This window comes from Cervus canadensis, chromosome 10 (assembly GCF_019320065.1).
Source record: "Cervus canadensis isolate Bull #8, Minnesota chromosome 10, ASM1932006v1, whole genome shotgun sequence".
Lineage (NCBI taxonomy): Eukaryota > Metazoa > Chordata > Mammalia > Artiodactyla > Cervidae > Cervus > Cervus canadensis.
In genome coordinates, this window is record NC_057395.1 from 65,333,340 (window position 1) to 65,351,072 (window position 17,733).

At 47.6% G+C, this 17,733-nt stretch overlaps 1 protein-coding gene across 1 annotated transcript; it reads left to right on the plus strand.

The window, feature by feature from the left end:
- The first annotated feature begins 16,522 nt into the window (after window positions 1-16,522).
- On the plus strand, window positions 16,523-16,967 carry LOC122448804 (COP9 signalosome complex subunit 9). Its single transcript, XM_043480430.1, has one exon. It carries the CDS (start codon window positions 16,563-16,565, stop codon window positions 16,734-16,736), a length of 174 nt encoding a protein of 57 aa, XP_043336365.1. The 5' UTR covers window positions 16,523-16,562; the 3' UTR covers window positions 16,737-16,967.
- Window positions 16,968-17,733: the final 766 nt, after the last annotated feature.

Consider the following 17,733-nt stretch of genomic DNA (forward strand, 5'->3'; position numbering starts at 1 on the left):
TGAGCTATAGTCTAGGATCACAAAGAGTCGGACACGACTGAGTGACTAACTAGAAAATAACTTCAGCTACTGTTTCTCCCCCCCATAAGACAAGACGACGGTACTAGAAGATCTGTCACTGGAAGGTCAAGTCTGACCCTCAGCTCCCAGAACAGCTCTTGATGTGGGAGGGGCTGTTTAGATCTTCCCAAACCACCCCAGGTAGGCTCCCAGCTCCATCCCTCCATGAACCAGTGACCTGGAAAGGGAAGGATCGGCTTAGGGGTGGTGTGCAGGAGGGGATGATGAGAGGTGGACAGGTGAGTGAGGAGACCTTAGAGATACTGACTGTCAGCTGCCAACTCCCCGAGTATAGGGTGGGGCTCCAAGTACAGTTGAGTGTAGAGGGCTGGGGCCCCTGAAGCGATGCTCATCTGAGGTTCAGACCCAGGGGAAAAGGAAAGGACACAGTTAACAGAGTGTGACTTGTTCCTGGGACAGAGTGTGAAAGCCCTAGCTTGGCAGAAAGATGCTTAGAAACCTGATGTACTAGGAGGTACCATCTTACAATACAAAGACCATTGCTATTAATACATTGCTCTTAAAATGCAAAGAGCATTGGTAATCAAATTGTATAGAAACACATACACATGTGAATACAAGTAAAACTGGAGAAATCTGGATAAGATTAGTAGATTGTATGTCCATGTCCTGGTTGGGATATTGTACAATAGTTTTGCAAGATGTCATCAGTGGGGAAAACTTGTAAAGGGTGCATGTTATCTCAATGGACTATGTCTTCCAACTGCATTTGAATGTACAGTTATCTCAAAATAAAGGTTTACTTGAAAATAGAGGGACAAAGAGACAGACACATGCATACCACCTACATATACAGAGACAGAGGATGGGGTCTAGAGTGTCCTGGGTTTGAATCCCAGCTCTGGCCCTTTCTCATTTTGTGGCCTCTTCACCCTTTTGACTCTCAGTTTCCTTATTTAAAATGGAAATAAAATGCAAGCCATTCAGAACTGAAAGGCAATGAGAGTGTGTCATATCCCCACTGGTGGCATGCAGACAAGAAAATACTCGGAGATTTTTAGCAGGTAATACATTTATTAGAAAGTAAGATTGAAAACTTTAATTTTCTTACACTGAAGATAGTAGAAATACAACAAAAGAAGTCCAAAGGAAATAGAAAGAAGGGGACTTCCTTGGTGGTCCAGTGGTTAAGAATCTGCCTGCCAATGCACAGACACAGGTTCGATCCCTGGTCCTGGAGGCTTCCACATGTCTCAAGGCAACTAAACCTGCCACAACTACAGAAACCCATGTGCCTAAAGCCCATGCTCTTCAACGGGAGAAGCCACTGCAATAAGAAGCCCGTACGCTGCAACTAGAGAGTAGCCAGCCCCCTGTTGCTGCAACTAGAGAAAGCCTGCACACAGCAACAAAGACCCAGCATAGCCAAAAATAAATAAAAATTTTAAGAAAAGAAAATGGAATTTTAAAAGATCAAAGAAGAAATGGATGAATCAGAAAATGAGATGGAGACGATAACCCTTACAAAGTAGAGCTGTGGCAAGACTGAAATAAGATCATTCATTCATTCACTCAAGAAAAATGAGTGGCACACCCTGGGTGTCCAGCACATCCTATATTCCAGGCACTGTGCTCAGTACCAGGGAGACAAAGGGAAGCAAAACACAGCCCTGCCCTCGGGGAGTCTTCAGTCTAGTGAAAGAGGCAAAAGCAGTATGATGTCCAGTGGAATCAGGGAGGAAGCACGGGTGGCTAGGGGGCCTCCAGAGGAGCAGGAAGTATTCTCCCAGGAGCTGATATCTGAGATGGATAAATGGGGTTGTCCATAAGAGTTGTTTCTGGCAATGAAAATTGCCAGACAAGTTGATGCAAGACAAGTTATGCCCCAGAAGGAAAAACAAGCATCTGTGACATTCACTGAGTACTTGCAACAACCCAGGAGGGAGAGACTATTATCTCCATTTGTAGTCGAGGGGATTAAGGCTCAGAGAGGTTCCTTAAAATCGCCCAGATTCTTCAGCAGGAAGTGATGACGTTGGGGTTGAACTTGAAGGCTGAGACAAAGCTTCCATCATTTATAGGGATGTGATTCTGGGGCAGTAAGAATGAGGGGGAAGGGGAAGTGAGGTAGAGAAGGCGGGAAATACGTGATGGTGTGTTTCCAGAGCTGGCCCCAGCTTGGAGCCAAATGCAGCAGAGGGCTATGTCATGTGGGGTGGCACATCCATAAGCCACATGAGCCTCCATTCTTTGAAGCAGTTCATTGTCTGCGACTTTGTCCCCTCTCCTGGTCATTAGTTCATTCACTCCACAGGGCACTGTTATTTGGCATCTCCGGAAAGCCACTGGGGAACCAGACCCCATGCCTTGCACATGGTGTTTTATCTGAGCATGAAAGAGCCAGAGTCTCCCTCAGACTGGGTTGAACCCAAATGTTGGACCCTGGCAAACTTGATGGAGGCGATGCTGAAGGCTGGTCCTCAACCCAGAGGAGACTGAGGCGGCTGGGTTAGGCGATGAAGCAAAGGCAGAGGCCGGGCTCACCACAGAGCAAGAGGGGACCAGGTGGGACCGAGTCAATCAGAGAAGATGCATAAACTAGGTCTGGGTACCAGGTCTGCCTGATTCTGGAACTGATGCACAAATGGTTGGAGCTGAGGCTGGGGAACTGGGTAGCGGCCAAAGCCCAGAAACCTTACTGGATGACGGGAGAAATGGGGCTTGATCTGCAGGGCAGTGGGGAGACATGGGAGCATCCTTAATGCCTGGCCGGCTGGCCGGCACCAGGAGCAGCTCAGGACAAGCTAGATCCCATTGGCGAGGAGTGGGGGGCTGCACCATCGCCCTCAGCATCCCCCTCCCCAAGGTCCAGCTGAGATGACTGCAGCTTACATCCTTCAGTGTGACATTGGAACATCGCTGGGGGAGTGGAGGGTGACGGAGCGCCATTCTGGGCGATAATGGCTCCAGCGCCAGGAGGAAAATGACATAAATAATATCCCATTAGAGGCCCCGAGCTGCTCTGCTGAGTGCCTTGTTTTGCTGGCAACATTATGGGCTTCATAAACAGACTCATTTATTTTCCAGCCCTCTCTCTGGCTGAGGTGGGGGGCTGGAGGGTGGGTGTCGGGGAAGGTGACCGGGGGCGGCAGAGGCAGTGAGGGGCAGGAACAGCAGGATCCTGTCCTAGCTGTGGCTGCCAAGGCCCGGCACAGCCCACCCCTTCAACCTCAGCCAGCACGCGGGCCTGCCTCTCCCACTTCCACCCTTTCCCATGTTCTCCGGAATGCTCTCCTCAGCTCAGTCTTTAGAAATCCCACAGCTTCCTTCAAGGCCCAACTTGGGTGCTTCCTCCTCCATGCAGCCTGTCTTGATTTCCCTTTTAAATGGGACCTCAAATTTCCCTTAGCTCTTGTCGAGGCAGGAGGCCATCCTGGAAGGAGTTCTGATATGGATGGATCTGGATTCAAATCCTGACCCTGCCGCTTGCAAGCTTGCTGACCTTGGGTAAGTCCTCCTACCTCTCTGAGCCTGTTTTCTCTCGTGAAAGGCAGTAATGAGAATACTTTATACAGGACTTCCCTGGTGGTCCAATGGCTAAGACTCTGCACTCCAAATGCAAGGGGCCCAGGTTCGATCGCTGGTCAGGAAACTGGATCCCACATGCCACCACTAAGAATTCCACATGCCAAGACTAAGACCTAGTACAGCCAAACAAAGAAGTAAATTTCCTTTTTTAAGAAGTTTCAGTCAGGTGGTGGCTGGGGTTGGTGCAGAGGGGGCTTCCGAGTGTGACTTTCTTTCTCTGCATGTGATCTCAGGGGTTCTCCGTGTGGTTGGCTTGGGTTTTCCCACAGCATGATGTCCTCCAGACAGTCATGCTGCTTAGTTGGTAGCTCAGGGCTCCAGAGTCAGTGTCCTCGACCTCAACTCAGGAGTGTTCCATTGTCACCTCTGTTGTATCCTATTGGTTATAATCAAGTCGTGAGCCCATCCCCAAGTGGAGGGGGAGGATGGCAAGGTTATATTTGATGATCAACATGTAGGATGCCACCATCCTTGGAAAATGCAATCTTCCATAGATCTGAAGGATGAGTAGGCATTAAATAGGGGAAGAAGAGAGGGAAGAGGGTTCTAAGCAGAGGGATGGTTGGTGCAAAGACTGGGGTGGAGAGGACCATCTGACCTGGCACTGAGGAAACTTTCAGGGACACAGTGGTGAATAAGACAAAAACCTATGACCTTTTTGGTTGTTATTTTTGATTATTTGTTTGTTTTGGCCACACCACGTGGCATGCAGGATCTTAGCTTCCTGACCAGGGATCACATCTGTGCCCCTGCATTGGGAGCTGAGTCTTAATGACTGGATGACCAGGAAGACCTCCACACCCATGACTTTTTGGAGTTTACTTTCTAGTGGAGAAGACAGACAATAAATAAATGCACAAATAAATAACCAGCCTAATTGGGGGTTGTAATAAGGGCTGGGAAAGGTACATTGGTGCTTTGATAAAGTGAGCTTAGAGGGAGGGTGGGGTATTATTTCAGGCTGGGAAGACCTCTTTGAGGAAGTGACAACTGAGCTGAAATCTGTGGTTGAGAAAGAGTTGGTTGGTCATGCATGGAACTGAGAAGAGAGCTTTTGCATCAGAAGGAACAGCATATACAAAGACCAGGAGATGGCCAAGGACTTGGCAGTGTAGTTGGAACGTGGTAAGCAAATGGGCAAGAAGGTACAATGTGAAGATGGGCAGGGAGGGGAGGCCAGCTTTTGCAGAGCCCTTGCCAGGAGCTTGGGTTTCTTTCTAAGTGTGAAGGGCATCATTGGTGGGTCTGGAACAGGAGAGTGATATGACCTGATTCTATAATAAAGATCCTCTGGCTGCTGGGTGGACAATGGTGTGCAGGGGCAGGAAGGGAAGCAGGGAGCCCAGGCAAGAGATGATGGTGGTGGCCTGGACCAAGGTGGTCCCAGTGGAGATGATGCTGAGAAATGGACAGGATCGTGACAGACTCAGAGGTAAAACCAAGACCTAGTGATTGGACGTGGAAGATGAAGAGAAGGAGGAGAAAAGAAGGCCCTCTGGCTTCTGACAAATCTTTTTGTTTTTTACTTTTTAAATAATTTATTAAGTACTGCCTATTTCTTTCCTTGTTGTCTATTTTTAAAAATTTATTTTTAATTGAAGGATAATTGCTTTACAGTATTGCGTTGGCCTCTGCCAAATATCAACATGAATCAGCCATAGGTATACCCATGGCTCCTCCCTCTTGAACCTTCTTCCCACCTCCCTCCCCATCCCACCCCTCTAGGTCATTACAGAGCCCTGGTTTGAGTTCCCTGAGTCATAGAGCAAATTCCCACTGGCTATCTGTTTTACATATTAATGTATGTTTCCCTGTTACTCTCTCCATACATCCCACCTTCTCCTTTCTCCCCTCCTCTGACAAATCTTAATCTTATTTTGCAGCCCAGAGTGGTTAAGTGACCAGCCCAGAGTTGCACAGAACATCCACGGTACCACCAGAAAGACCATCACACCGGGCAGTCAGTGCCGCCCCCTGGGCCAGTCCTGGGCCTAGGGATGCTGCCGTCGTGGGGTCCTTGGTTCTCCCCTGTGTCTCTCCTGCCCCACCCCTCCCGTTAGCCCTCCTCTCTCCTCCTGGGAGGCTGGCAGCTCTGGCTGATGCAGGCCCAGCAGGTGTGCCTTGCCAAGCTGTCGGCATGATGAACAGCCTCCCTTGGCCGAGCAGATAACGGTACACACACAGGTCAGGGGGGCCCCATGTAGCCCATCCATCAGGCCCAGGAGCGGGCGGAGGGCCGACACACCCTCGTGCCTGTTATCTGCCACAAATGTGTTTTCCCCCCAAGGTTAACAGGAAGAGTGACAGCCAGGCACCCGTCCCCGCCCCCGCCTCCTTTTTCCCTCTGCCTTTGAAGGCTCCTTCTTGCCTAAGCACAGAGACACTCAGAGTCCTATGACACAGAGACACTCAGACACTCAAGCTTTGAGCACTGAATATTTGAAAATAAGATGCACACAGAATCCTTGGTTCCTTGAGGCAAGACCACTTGGTGGTTGAAAGCATGGACTGTGGATGCTGCCTAGCCTTCTTGGGTTCCAGTCCCAGTCCTGATGCTTACCAGCTGTGTGATCGAAGGCAAATTACTTCATATCACTGTGCCTCATTTTGAGGACGATAGTAATGTCTACTCCATGGGTGGCAGATGAAAGGAGCTACTCTTTGTAGAGTACTTAGAACACTCCCTGGCACAGAGTACTTCTCTCACTATGTGAGCAGAGATAAAGAGCCCATAAGGACACAGAGTCTTACATTTTCGGTCTTAAGAGACATAGAACCTCGAAACCTTTGAATCTTCTAAGGGACATCGATTTTCAGCTCACTATTACAGACTATTAAAGTCACACCTGCAGAAGGAGTACGAAGGGGTGGCTCAGGGGGGCTTTAATTTTAACTCTCTAATTTCTGCCACCTCTTCGTTGTTTCTTTTGCATGGACAACTGATAGTTTCTGAATCTTTTGTAAAATGTTCTGCAAATATAATGTCAAGCCCCCCTTCCAACCAGTTGGTTGCACCCACATAGAAATTGCTGGGCATCAGTATCTCATTGTCCCTGTATGCTCTATCTATCTACACATCCGTTCATCCAGCCCCTTATTTGCTTACTATCCATCCTCCCATCCATCCATCCATCTTTCCATCCATCCATCCTTTCATCCATCCATCCATCCATCTATCCATCTTCTCATCCTCCCATTCTTCATCCATCTATATGCCTATCCTTGCTCCTCCTTATCCATTTATCTTCTTTCTTTGCTTCCCCCTTTCCTTCTTTCTCTCTTTTCTTTCCCTTGCTTCCTCATTCCTTTCTTTCTTTTTCTTCCTCACCCCTCCTCTCTCTCCTTACTTCCTGAAAAAAGTACAAAGAACAGAAAGAATACCCTGACTTCTCCCTCCTCCCTACCTTCCGGTCTCCATGTGCTATGGTCTGAGGAGATAAATAAAAGAAGACAGGGTCTGCCCTTAAAGCCTGCAGAGCCTAGAGTATCATTTCATAGAGTATGTTCCTCAAGGTATTGTCCTTCCAGATCCTTCTTGAAAAAGATGCTCAGAGCCAAATAAAGACTAGAAATGCTGCTTTGCCCTGCAGATCTGCCAGGCTCACTAGTTACTATATTGAAGACCAGTAGCAAGGTTATAGTCAGTTCCTTCATCTATCAATTGGGCATACTAATTAACTAATACACTTCTGTCCTCAAGGAACTTACAATCTAGTAGAATATAAGTTAATGGGTCGATTGAACTATAAAGGAATAAGGCAATAAATGCAAAACTCTTAGCACAGTACCTGGCATATAGTAAATGCTCCATAAATGTCACTCTTACAGGCTCTGAAAAGTCCTCCCGTAGACCCCTCTTAAACCCAGAGCTTTCCAAATTTATTTGATCTTGAAACTTCCCTCTTTTCTCCCCCTATGGCCTGTATACATGTTCACACACACACAGAGAGAAAAAAAGATACAAATAACTACTACTGCTGGATAGTAAAATATTAATCAGGCTTTAAGAAATTGAAATAGCTCATCTCTTACTTTTAAATGGCTACAGTTTGTGCAAATCTGTTCCTGGGAGGGCTGGCAATGTGGTTCACTTTCATGAGTTCTCTGTACCAACCATGGGCGTTGTTCATTTATTCACTCAACAAGCATTTATGGCAGCTTCCTCCGTTCTGTGCCGCATGCCTGGCACAGGGACACAGATTTCTCCAACCTGAAAAGGGATCATTCCAGTGCAATCTGTAGGATCAAGATATGCCCTGTATGTTGGGAGCTCAAAGAGAGATGGCCCATGACCATCTGGGAAGGTGTCCAGGAGGAGGTGATGCCTGAGAAAGGAGTTGAGCTTGAAAAAATGAACAAGAGTTAGCAGAAAGGAGGGGCCCTACAGGCAGGAGTCTCCCAAGAACTTGGCCTTGGCTGTGACTCCCTGGGGGGGTCACAGTCCACTTTAGGCCCAGGAGGAAGGCAGATGTGAACTGAAATGCTCTGGTCCTTATTTGTTACTCCTTCACTTGTGTTAGGGGTTTGGGGGTCCATGGGAGGAACACCAGGCTGAGAGTTTGACAGAGCAGGAGACGACCCCAGTCCCTTACTCACTAGCCTGTAACCTTGAATAAGTCACTCCCACTCTCTGAACCTCAGCTCCTGCATTGGCAGGTTGGAGGTAGCAAAACTTCCCTCACTGGGCTGATGGGAAGAGTAAGGGAGATGATGAATAAGAAAGTGGCTTGTAAACTGAAGTGCTTTGCAGACTATTGAACATCATGCATACTACAAAGCTTTATATATATACACTGTATTAGATGCAGGTCTTAGCTCAGGGCCCAGCTTGTAATAGGGGCAAGAAGAACTGTGGAACTGAATTATTCTGCCACCTTTTGAGCTCTGTTCCTCTGATTCTTGAAATTGTTTGGATTCTCCTGAAGTTCCTTATTAATATGCCAACACCTTGAGAGGTGTTAATGCTTATTAGCTAATACCTTAGTTAGTGCTGGCACTTTCATTAGCAGTTAACACCTTTAGTTAGCAGCTAACTCCTTCAAGGGGCTCACCTGGCATTTGGCTTCAAGAAGATGGGATCAGGAATGGTTCCTGCTGGTCTTGGGGAACCATGGGCAGAAGAAAGGGGCTCTGAAAGGAGAGATTATTGTGCAGGAGAAAGATCCCTGACAGAACTGATTTGCCAAAGGACAATTCCATTGCCTCTCCCTCAACCGAGGCCAGACAGCAGTACCCAGAATTGTCTCTGCTGTCTTCCCTGACTGAGAGGCTTTGGGCAAACAACTTAGCCCCTGCGAGCCTCGGTTTCCTTCTTTATTACGTGGGTTATTAAGCCATACCTTTCGGGGCCACTGTGGCCAACTCCACGTTTTTCAAATTTGCTGTGTATTTGCACGTGGTGTAGAAACATTTTTCATTTTAATAGTGATGCATTTATATCAGTCAGCTTAAATAATGTGATACTGTGGTGACAAATGACCCTCCCCCAAACCTCAACAGCTTTCAACAATGAGGTTTTATTTTTAGTTCACACTGTGTGTCAGCCCCGGGTCTGCTCTGATTCTACTCCATAACACCATTCTGAGATGAAGCTAAAGGGGCCGCCCCTGCCCACAACGCTGCTGGTAATGTGGCAGCCGGAGAGGAACAATGGTGGAACCACGTGATGGTGTGAGAGCTTCCGTGCAGAGGTGACAGAGACATTTCTGCTTACAATTCAGGAGGCAAAGCAGGCCACGTGGCCAAACCTGGTGGCCGTGAGGTAGGAGCTACCGTCCTTTGCAGGGAGGGACCTGGTAAGGAGGGCAACACATATTTTTCTTTTAAAAAATTTTATTGTTTTTTAAAATTTTGTTTATTTATCTTTTGGCTGCACTGGGTCTTTGTTGTGACGTGAAGGCTTTCCTAGTTGTGGCTCACAGGCTTAGTTGCCCCACAGCATGTGGCATCTTAGTTCCATGACCAGGGATCGAACCCACATGTCATGCATTGCAAGGAGAATTCTGAACCACTGGATCAGCAGGGAAGTCCCATAAGTTTTATTTTATTTTTTTTTAATAGCAATGTAGTATAGGGTTTATGTTAAGGTGTACTAGAAAAAAATAGAACCATGCAGATGTAGGGCTTTCCTGGTGGCTCAGACGGTAAAGAATCTGCTTGCAATGCAGGAGACCCAAGTTTGATCCCTAGGTGGGAAGATCCCCTGGAGAAGGAAGTGGCAACCCACTCCAGTATTCTTGCCTGGAGAACTCTATGGACAGAGGAGCCTGGTGGGCTGCAGTCCATGGGGTCGCAAAGAGTTGGACACGACTGAACAACTAACACACGTGATGCAGATGTAAGTTAGAAAGAGAGACAAAGATAAATCAAATGGGGAAAAATGTGTATTACTGGTGAATCTTGGTGAAAAAACATCTGTATGGATGTTCTTTGCAACTTTTCTGTAAAGCTTAAAATCGTATTAGGGAATGCCCTGGCAGTCCAGTGGTTAAGACTCTGCTTTCACTGCTGAGGGCCTGGGGTTCCATCCTTGGTCAGGTAACTAAGATCCCACAAGTCCCAAGGCACAGTAAAAAAAAAAAATTACATTAAAATGGAAAGTTATATATACAAATCAAATCAAACCACGATTTCATGGTTGCTTAAGGCAAAGCAAACACAGAGAGAGTAAAAACTAATTGAGCCAATTTAAAGAATATTAAATAATAGTGCCTGGTTCTTGTGAAAGTCGGACTTGAAGGGCAGATGTTTGGGCAACACTCGGGTAGGTGTACGAAGATCCTCACTGTTCGTCAGGGGTCCTCAGGCTGGCCGTCCCTCTCCTCATTCATTCATTCTACTCCTAGTTATGGAGCACCTACTGTGCGCCAGGCCCCTTCGGGGCACGGAAGACACAGTGGTTGATGACAGGCGACAGCCAGGTGCCCTCCCTGGAGCAGCTCCCAGCTCCTGCAGGTGTCAGATACAAAGACACGTGGCGAGTGGCCCCGGGGAGGCCAGTTGTCAGTTGGCCGTCTGTGGAGGGAGGGCTGGGCTGTCTAGTGACTCACCACTGGCAGTTGGCCTGGGGGAGTCCACCTTGAATCCTGTGACTCTGGGCTTGAATCGAGTGCTTCTGGGTCTCCCCGACAGTGTGTGTGTGTGTGTGTATCTGTGTGTGTGAAGGTGGGGGTGGGGAGCAGAGAGGCAGAATCACAGTGTAAACACCACACACCTTCCTGGGATGTTTATTTTCTTTAAAATTTATTTCTTTGTTTATGGCTGCGCTTGAGCTTTCTCTAGTTTTGTGGAGCGGGGGCTACTCTCTAGCTGCGGTGCACGGGCTTCTCATTGCAATGGCTTCCCCTGTTGCAGAGCACAAGCTCTAGGCACGCAGGCTTCAGCAGTTCTGGTGCACAGGCTTTAGTTGCCCCGCGGCATGTGGGATCTTCCTGGGCCAGGGATGGAACCTATGTCCCCTGCGTTGGCAAGTGGATTCTTTACCACTGGACCACCAGGGACGTCCTAGGATGTTTATTTTGATGCCAAGATGTGTTATCATGGGGCCTGCAGAACCTATTATTTTTTACATTAAAAGGACTCAGAAGGAGGCACAAGAGAATTACTTTTTAGTATAATCAAGATGTTCAGTTTCTTGATCAGAGTGGCAGTTACCTAGGTGTAATACATGGATATTCATTTGTCAAAACTCGTGGAAATGTACACTTAAAATGTGTACATTTTATCATTTGTTAAGTTACACCATTTTTGTAAAGTTGATTTACCAAAAAACCAAACCTAAGAAACAGAGCAGTGAAAATTACGTATTTTGGAGAGGTTCAGAGAAGTTCAGCAACTTGCCTAAGATCACACAGCTACTGAAGGGAGGAGCAGGCAATGAGACCCAGGTATTCTTGACTCCAGAATTGGTGCCGGTAACTAGGGTTAATATATGCCCTTTATTTACCCAGATGAACAAAAACATTTCCATTTCAAAAGGCGACATTAACAAGCAGTACAAAATTTATCCCAGGCATAAAGATTTCAGAATTAGGAGGGAGTTAAGTGGTCCCAGAGTTCTGCCTCCTTCCTCCTCTGCTGGCTGACCCACCCTTGTCTTTGGCCCTAGTTTACCTCTGGCTCCTTGGAGGCCTCTTTAGAAACTTCCATCTATTCTTGTGCTGTTCAAGCCTCCCTTGCCATCAGCATGTTTCTCCTGCTGTCTGCTCTGGCCCTGGGGTTTCTGAGGCTCTGTCCACCTTGGCATAGCCCAGCTAAACGTACTCATGTTGTCCTTGCTATTTATTCTTCCACAGTCTGGAAGGCTAAGAGGGAGCCTTTTGATCTAATAGGAGGTAGGGACCAAATTAGAGGGTTTACCATTGACCCACTTTCTGGATGAAACAAGAAGACTCAGAGAGGTACAGAACCTGCCTAAGGTCACACAGTATGCATGGGTTAGAGCCTGAACCCACCCTGAACCCAACAATCAGTTCTATTTGATTCTGGACACTGGTCTCTTACCCAAGAAGGCAGGAGGAGGCCAAGTGACGAGGATGAGTGTTGAGGAGACACAGAGGGGCTGGGAAGTCCCCTCCATATCCCCCTCTCCAGAACCATCTCTGCTGTCAATGGCTGAGAAACCCCTAGTCCCGGAAGGGACGGGGCTGCCATGGCCTTTTGCCGAGTGACTGCAGACCACATTTTTCTTAATCTAAATTGAAAACTGCTCAAGTAGAAAAATCATTTCACTGCTTCATCTCAGAAAGGCGAAGAAGAGGGGAGAAGGGGAAGGGAGGGGGTCGGGTGTCGGGGGAGGCGGGTGTAGCCAGAGGGGAAATGCTGGTGGCTGAAGAGGGCTGGCTGCCCACAGCCCCAGGGCCCAAGGGGGTGGGGGGGGTTGGCCACGGTGGCCGATATAGTTGGGGTCAACAACCACTGAGAGCACTCCTGTGTGCTTGGAGACCCTGGGCCAGGCTCTGGGGACAATAAAACACTGTCAGGGACAGCTGACAGTCCTTAGGGGGTTTCTAATTCCTCCTTCCTTCTTCCTTTCCTTTATTCCTCCCTTCAACAGATATTTATTGAAGACTTACCATATGTCTGTTGCTCGATGCTTGGGGCACAAAAATGGTCCTTGCCCTCCTGGAATACAGCTGTCTAGTGAGGAAGACAAATGAGCACATAAATAGAGAATAACAAACTGAATTCAGCTCTGAAAGAAGGGAAAGAGTGGGATGAGTGACTATCCCGTGGGCAGGGGTGGGAAATGTGATTTAGGCTGAGTAATCAGTGTGTCTCCTGGAAGAAGTGATATTCCAGCAAAGGCAGGGTGGGTAGGAGTTATTCAGGCACAGGCAGTGAAGGGGTCAGTGGTAGGAGTAGGGGAGCACCTTCTGGACAGAGGGAGGTACTATATAGGGTTGATCCTTAAGTCAGGCTGATTGGGTTCAAATCCCAGTTCTGCTGCTAACCAGCTTTGTGATTGTGGACAAGGTGACTGACCCCTCCATGCCTCAGATTCCTCATTTATAAACACAGGATTATTGTGAGGATGAAGTAAGTTAATATATGCAATATGCTTAGCATGATGGCCAGCACACGATTTTAAGTTAAACAGGCAAATGAAAAGCCCCAGTATGTGCAAAGGTCCTGGGGCAGGGAACTGCCAGGTGAGTCATGAGAGAAAGGTCTGTAAACAAGCTCAGCAAACACAAACCAATTATATGCTATGGAAATGCACAGGGTGCAATAGAAAGGGGGTAGGCTAACATTGTAGATGTACCATGAAGTTATAGCAAACATGCACTGGTACTTTATACTGCTCTCTTCATATCATTTCCATAACTTGGGGGAGTAACCATGGTTATCCCCACTTTCCAGAAGAACAAACTGAGGCCCAGAGAGGGCAAGTGACTAACCCAAAGTCATACTGCTGGGTTTGAGCCTCAGTTTGGCTAGCTCCAGAGCTAAAGTTTCTTACCACTGTGCTCTTGGCCTCATTTCTGAGACATGACAGAATAGCCTATGTGTCTAGGTTTGACTATTTGTGTGTTGGATCCTGGGCTATGCAGGTCTCACAGGAAGCAATTTATAAGATGCAGCCTAGGTAGAGAGGTTATATAATATTTGGCTTAAACTGAGTCACTTCGGACAGTGAAAGGGGTGTTTTAATACTAAAACTGGAACAGCATGTATGAGCTGGGACCCAGGGCCACCCCAAGCGTAGGGGATGTGACTAAGGGCATGGGGTTGGGTAGACCTGGCTGGCTGTGTGCTCTTGGGCAGGTTGCTTAACTTCTCTGAACCTCAGTTTCCACATATGGGCATGATAATACCTATCTCTGAAGTCCCAGGTAGCTCTACTAGTAAAGAACCCGCCTGCCAGGGCGGGAGACACAAGAGACATGGGTTTGAACCCTGGGTTGGGAAGATCCCCTGGAGAAGGAGATGGCAACCCACTCCAGCATGCTTGCCTGGAGAGTCCCATGGATAGAGGAGCCTGGCAGGCTACAGTCCTTGGGGTTGCAACGAGTTGGACACAACTGAGCGACTGAGCACAACCTGGAGTTGTAAGGATTAGATGAGATGATGGGTTGACAGGTGTTAATATTTAGCATAGTTTGCAGGGACGGTTAGACATTATTGAAGGTGCAGCCGGTTGAATTCTATTACGTCTCTTTCAGTCTGTTTGTCTATCTACATGTTTTTAGTTTTTCCCCCTCCATTCTCCTTACCTCTTTCAGGATCCAAGTCTAGTCTGATTTGCTGTGTGTCTTTGGGCAAATCCCTTCCAGTCTCTGGGCCTGCTCCCCTCATCAGACTGGATTGTGTTGACAAGGCTGTTGGTGTCTCCCTTCTCCTCCCTTCCTCCCTCATCTGGCCCTCCTGCCCTGTCATTCATCCCCAGACTCATTTTACAGGTCAGTTCCCTTTAATTAGTGAGGGTCTGAGCCTTTTCCCTCGCAAAATGGAAACTGCAGGTTCATCAAAATCTCATTAACCTCCATTCCCCCTGTGGCCCTGCGGGGGTCAGAGCTGTCTCGGGCTGGGGGAGGCCACCTCCCAGCCAGTGGGGGTCCAGGTTCTATCTGAGGTTGGGGGTAAGGTGGGGGTTCTGGTTTGCTAGTTCCAGACAATATTCTGGCCCCAACCCCCTGCCCTGCCAGCCCTCATCATCTGGGGGTTCAGGGGAGGGAGGGAATCTTCAGCGCTTTAATTTGAAAACTTGCCAGAGGACCAAGGGACTTGGGAGCAGAGGCAAACGGCTGACTTCAAATGAATTAATGCTTGGCTTGTAGCTGACAATTTTCTCCGCTTTCATGTCGCCTGGCTCTTCTTTCTCCTTTCATTATTTTCTTACTTGGAGGGGTTACACGGTCTGCTGCCATCTCCTCTGTCACGCTTTAAGTTTTAGTCTGGACCTTGTCTGAGTTTGGCTCTGGGTGAAACAGCCCTCACCCACCAGCCCTTCTCGTGAGAGCAGCCTCTTTGGAGGAGCTTGAGTCACTTCAGTCGTGTCTGACTCTTTGCGACCTATGGACTGTAGCCCGCCAGGCTCCTCTGTCCGTGGGATTCTCCAGTCAAGAATATTGGAGTGGGTTACCATTTCTTCCTCCAGGGGATCTTCCCCACCCAGGGATCAAACTCCGGGTCTCTTAGTCTCCTGCATTGGGAAGCAGGTTCTTTATCATTAGCGCTTCCTGGGAAATGAAAAATGAAAAAGTCTCTCAGTCTGGACTGTAGCATGCCAAGCTCCTTTTCCCATGGAATTCTCCAGGCAAGAATATGGGAGTGGGTTGCCATTCCCTTCTCCCTGCGATCTTCTCGACCCAGGGATCGAACCCTTGTCTCCTGCACTGAGTCAGATTCCTTACCATCTGAAAAACCAGGGAAGCCTTGGGCAATAGCTCCGCCTCTCTGAACCTCACTTTCCTCACCTATTCTGAGAAGAAAATGAGATAATGTATTTAGTACCTGGAAACGACTTTGAAAGCACTGTGGCAGTGTCTTACAACATTAAAGTGTGCTTATCACAGATCCTGATCATCCCAATACTAATGTATTTCAAGAGAAATGAAAACCCTGGTATACCAAAGACCTATCTGCAAGTGTTTGTCCAAACTGGGAAACTGTCCCAAACTGGAAACAACCCAAAGGTTCATCAGTTGGCAAATGGATAAATAAATTGCAGTACATCCATACTAGGCAAATGCCTCGGCCATAAAAAGACAAACTATTGGACTTCCCTGATGGTCCAGTGGTTATGAATCCACCTGCCAATACACAGAACGCGGATACAATCCCTGGTCTGGGAAGATTTCATGTGCTGTGGGGCAACTAGGCCCATGAGCCACAACTACTGAGCCTGAGCTCTAGAGCCCGCATGTCACAACTACTGAAGTCCACGCCCCTGGAGCCCATGCTCTCCAACAAGAGAAGTCACCGCAATGAGAAACCTGTGCACTGCAATTAGAGGGTAGCCCCTGCTTGCCAACTAGAGAAAGCCCGTGTGCAGCAACAAAGACCCAATACAGCCAAAAATAAATAAATAATAATAAAGAAATAACTTGTCCCCAACAACATGTTAAATCTCAAAAGTATTCTGCTTCGTGAAAGAAGCAGATGACTCAAAAGGTTAAATGCTAAATGATTCCATTTAATGACAGTCTGGAAAAGGCCAGACTCTAAGCACAGAAATGAATGGTTGCCAGGAGCTAGAGCTCAGGGATGTGGAGGACAGGTGGGAATCAATTGCAGAGGGTCACAGAGCACCTTTAGGAGGGGGCTGGAAATCTCCCATATCTTGTTTGTGGTGGTTAAGCTGGCGTATGCATCTGTCAAAACTCATCCAACTACATACTTTAAAGGGGGAGGTGTGATTGCATGAAAATTATATCTCGATAATCCTTACTTTAAAAAATAATGTTGAGCGGGCCGGAAGTGAGCTGGGGACGCCGGGACTGCGGGAGAAAATGAAGCCGGCCGTGGACGAGATGTTTCCCGAGGGCGCCGGGCCGTATGTGGACCTGGACGAGGCAGGAGGCAGCACTGGGCTCCTGATGGACTTAGCAGCCAATGAAAAGGCAGTTCACGCAGACTTTTTCAATGATTTTGAAGATCTCTTTGACGATGATGATATCCAGTGAGGTGTGTCCAGCGGTGCATTTGGTGAAGCTTCGCCACGTGGTGGTGTGGTGGGTCTCCTTAAAGGACAGTTTCAGGTGGTTCCAGAGAACTTGTGGGAATTGCTAGAATTTAGGAGATGATTAGCCAAGAAAGAGAAGAAGGGTTTAACCATCTGGAGGAGGCCTGTTAAACTCTGAATGTGGCCAGCTTTTGTTCTTAACTTCAGTTAAAATAAAGTGATGTTATTACTTGCAAAAAAAAAAAAATAATGTTAACCAATAAAAATGTTAGTGATTTTAAGTTTTATTTTGCTTTTTCATTGAGGTGTATGGTGCACAAATAGTCTAGTTACTCCATGAAGTGTACCAATCTTATGTATATATTGTGACAACTTCTTGCATTTTTGTACCTCCCATCTATTGATAACATCAGGATACGGGACATTTCCAGCCCTTCAGCTCCAAGACCACAGTTTTGATTTCCATCACTACTGGTTAGTTTGGGGAGATCTCTGAATTTCACATAAATAGAATTATCAAGTATATAATCTTTAGTGTTTGGCTCCTCGCTGGTTGGGCTTCCCTGGTGGCTCAGATGGTAAAGAATCTGCCTGCTTTGCAGGAGACTCAGGTTTGCTCCCTGGGTCAGGAATGTCCCCTGGTGAAGGGAATGGCTACCCACTCCAGTACTCTTGCCTGGAGAATTCCACGAACAGAGGAGTCTGGTGAGCTACAGTCTGTGGGGTCACAAAGAATCATTAGTTATTGAAGTCATCTTTTAAAGTCACAAATCAGATCACGTCATTTCTTGATTAAAAGACCCACCAGGCTGTGCATGGTCTGCCCTGCCAGAAACCGTCTCTGGCTTGCCCTCTCCGGCCACACATGACACTTTTGGGCTGTGAGATCTCTGCCCTCTTGGATTCTTCTGCCTGAAATGTCCTCCTGCAGGCCTGGCTCCTTCTTGTCATTTAAGTCTCTGCTTCTGAGTCATCTCTTCAGAGGTCATCCCCATCTC

What these genes read in the sequence shown, in the direction of transcription:
- LOC122448804 (XM_043480430.1), top strand. Translation starts at nt 16,563, where the DNA reads ATGAAGCCGGCCGTGGACGAGATGTTTCCCGAGGGCGCCGGGCCGTAT.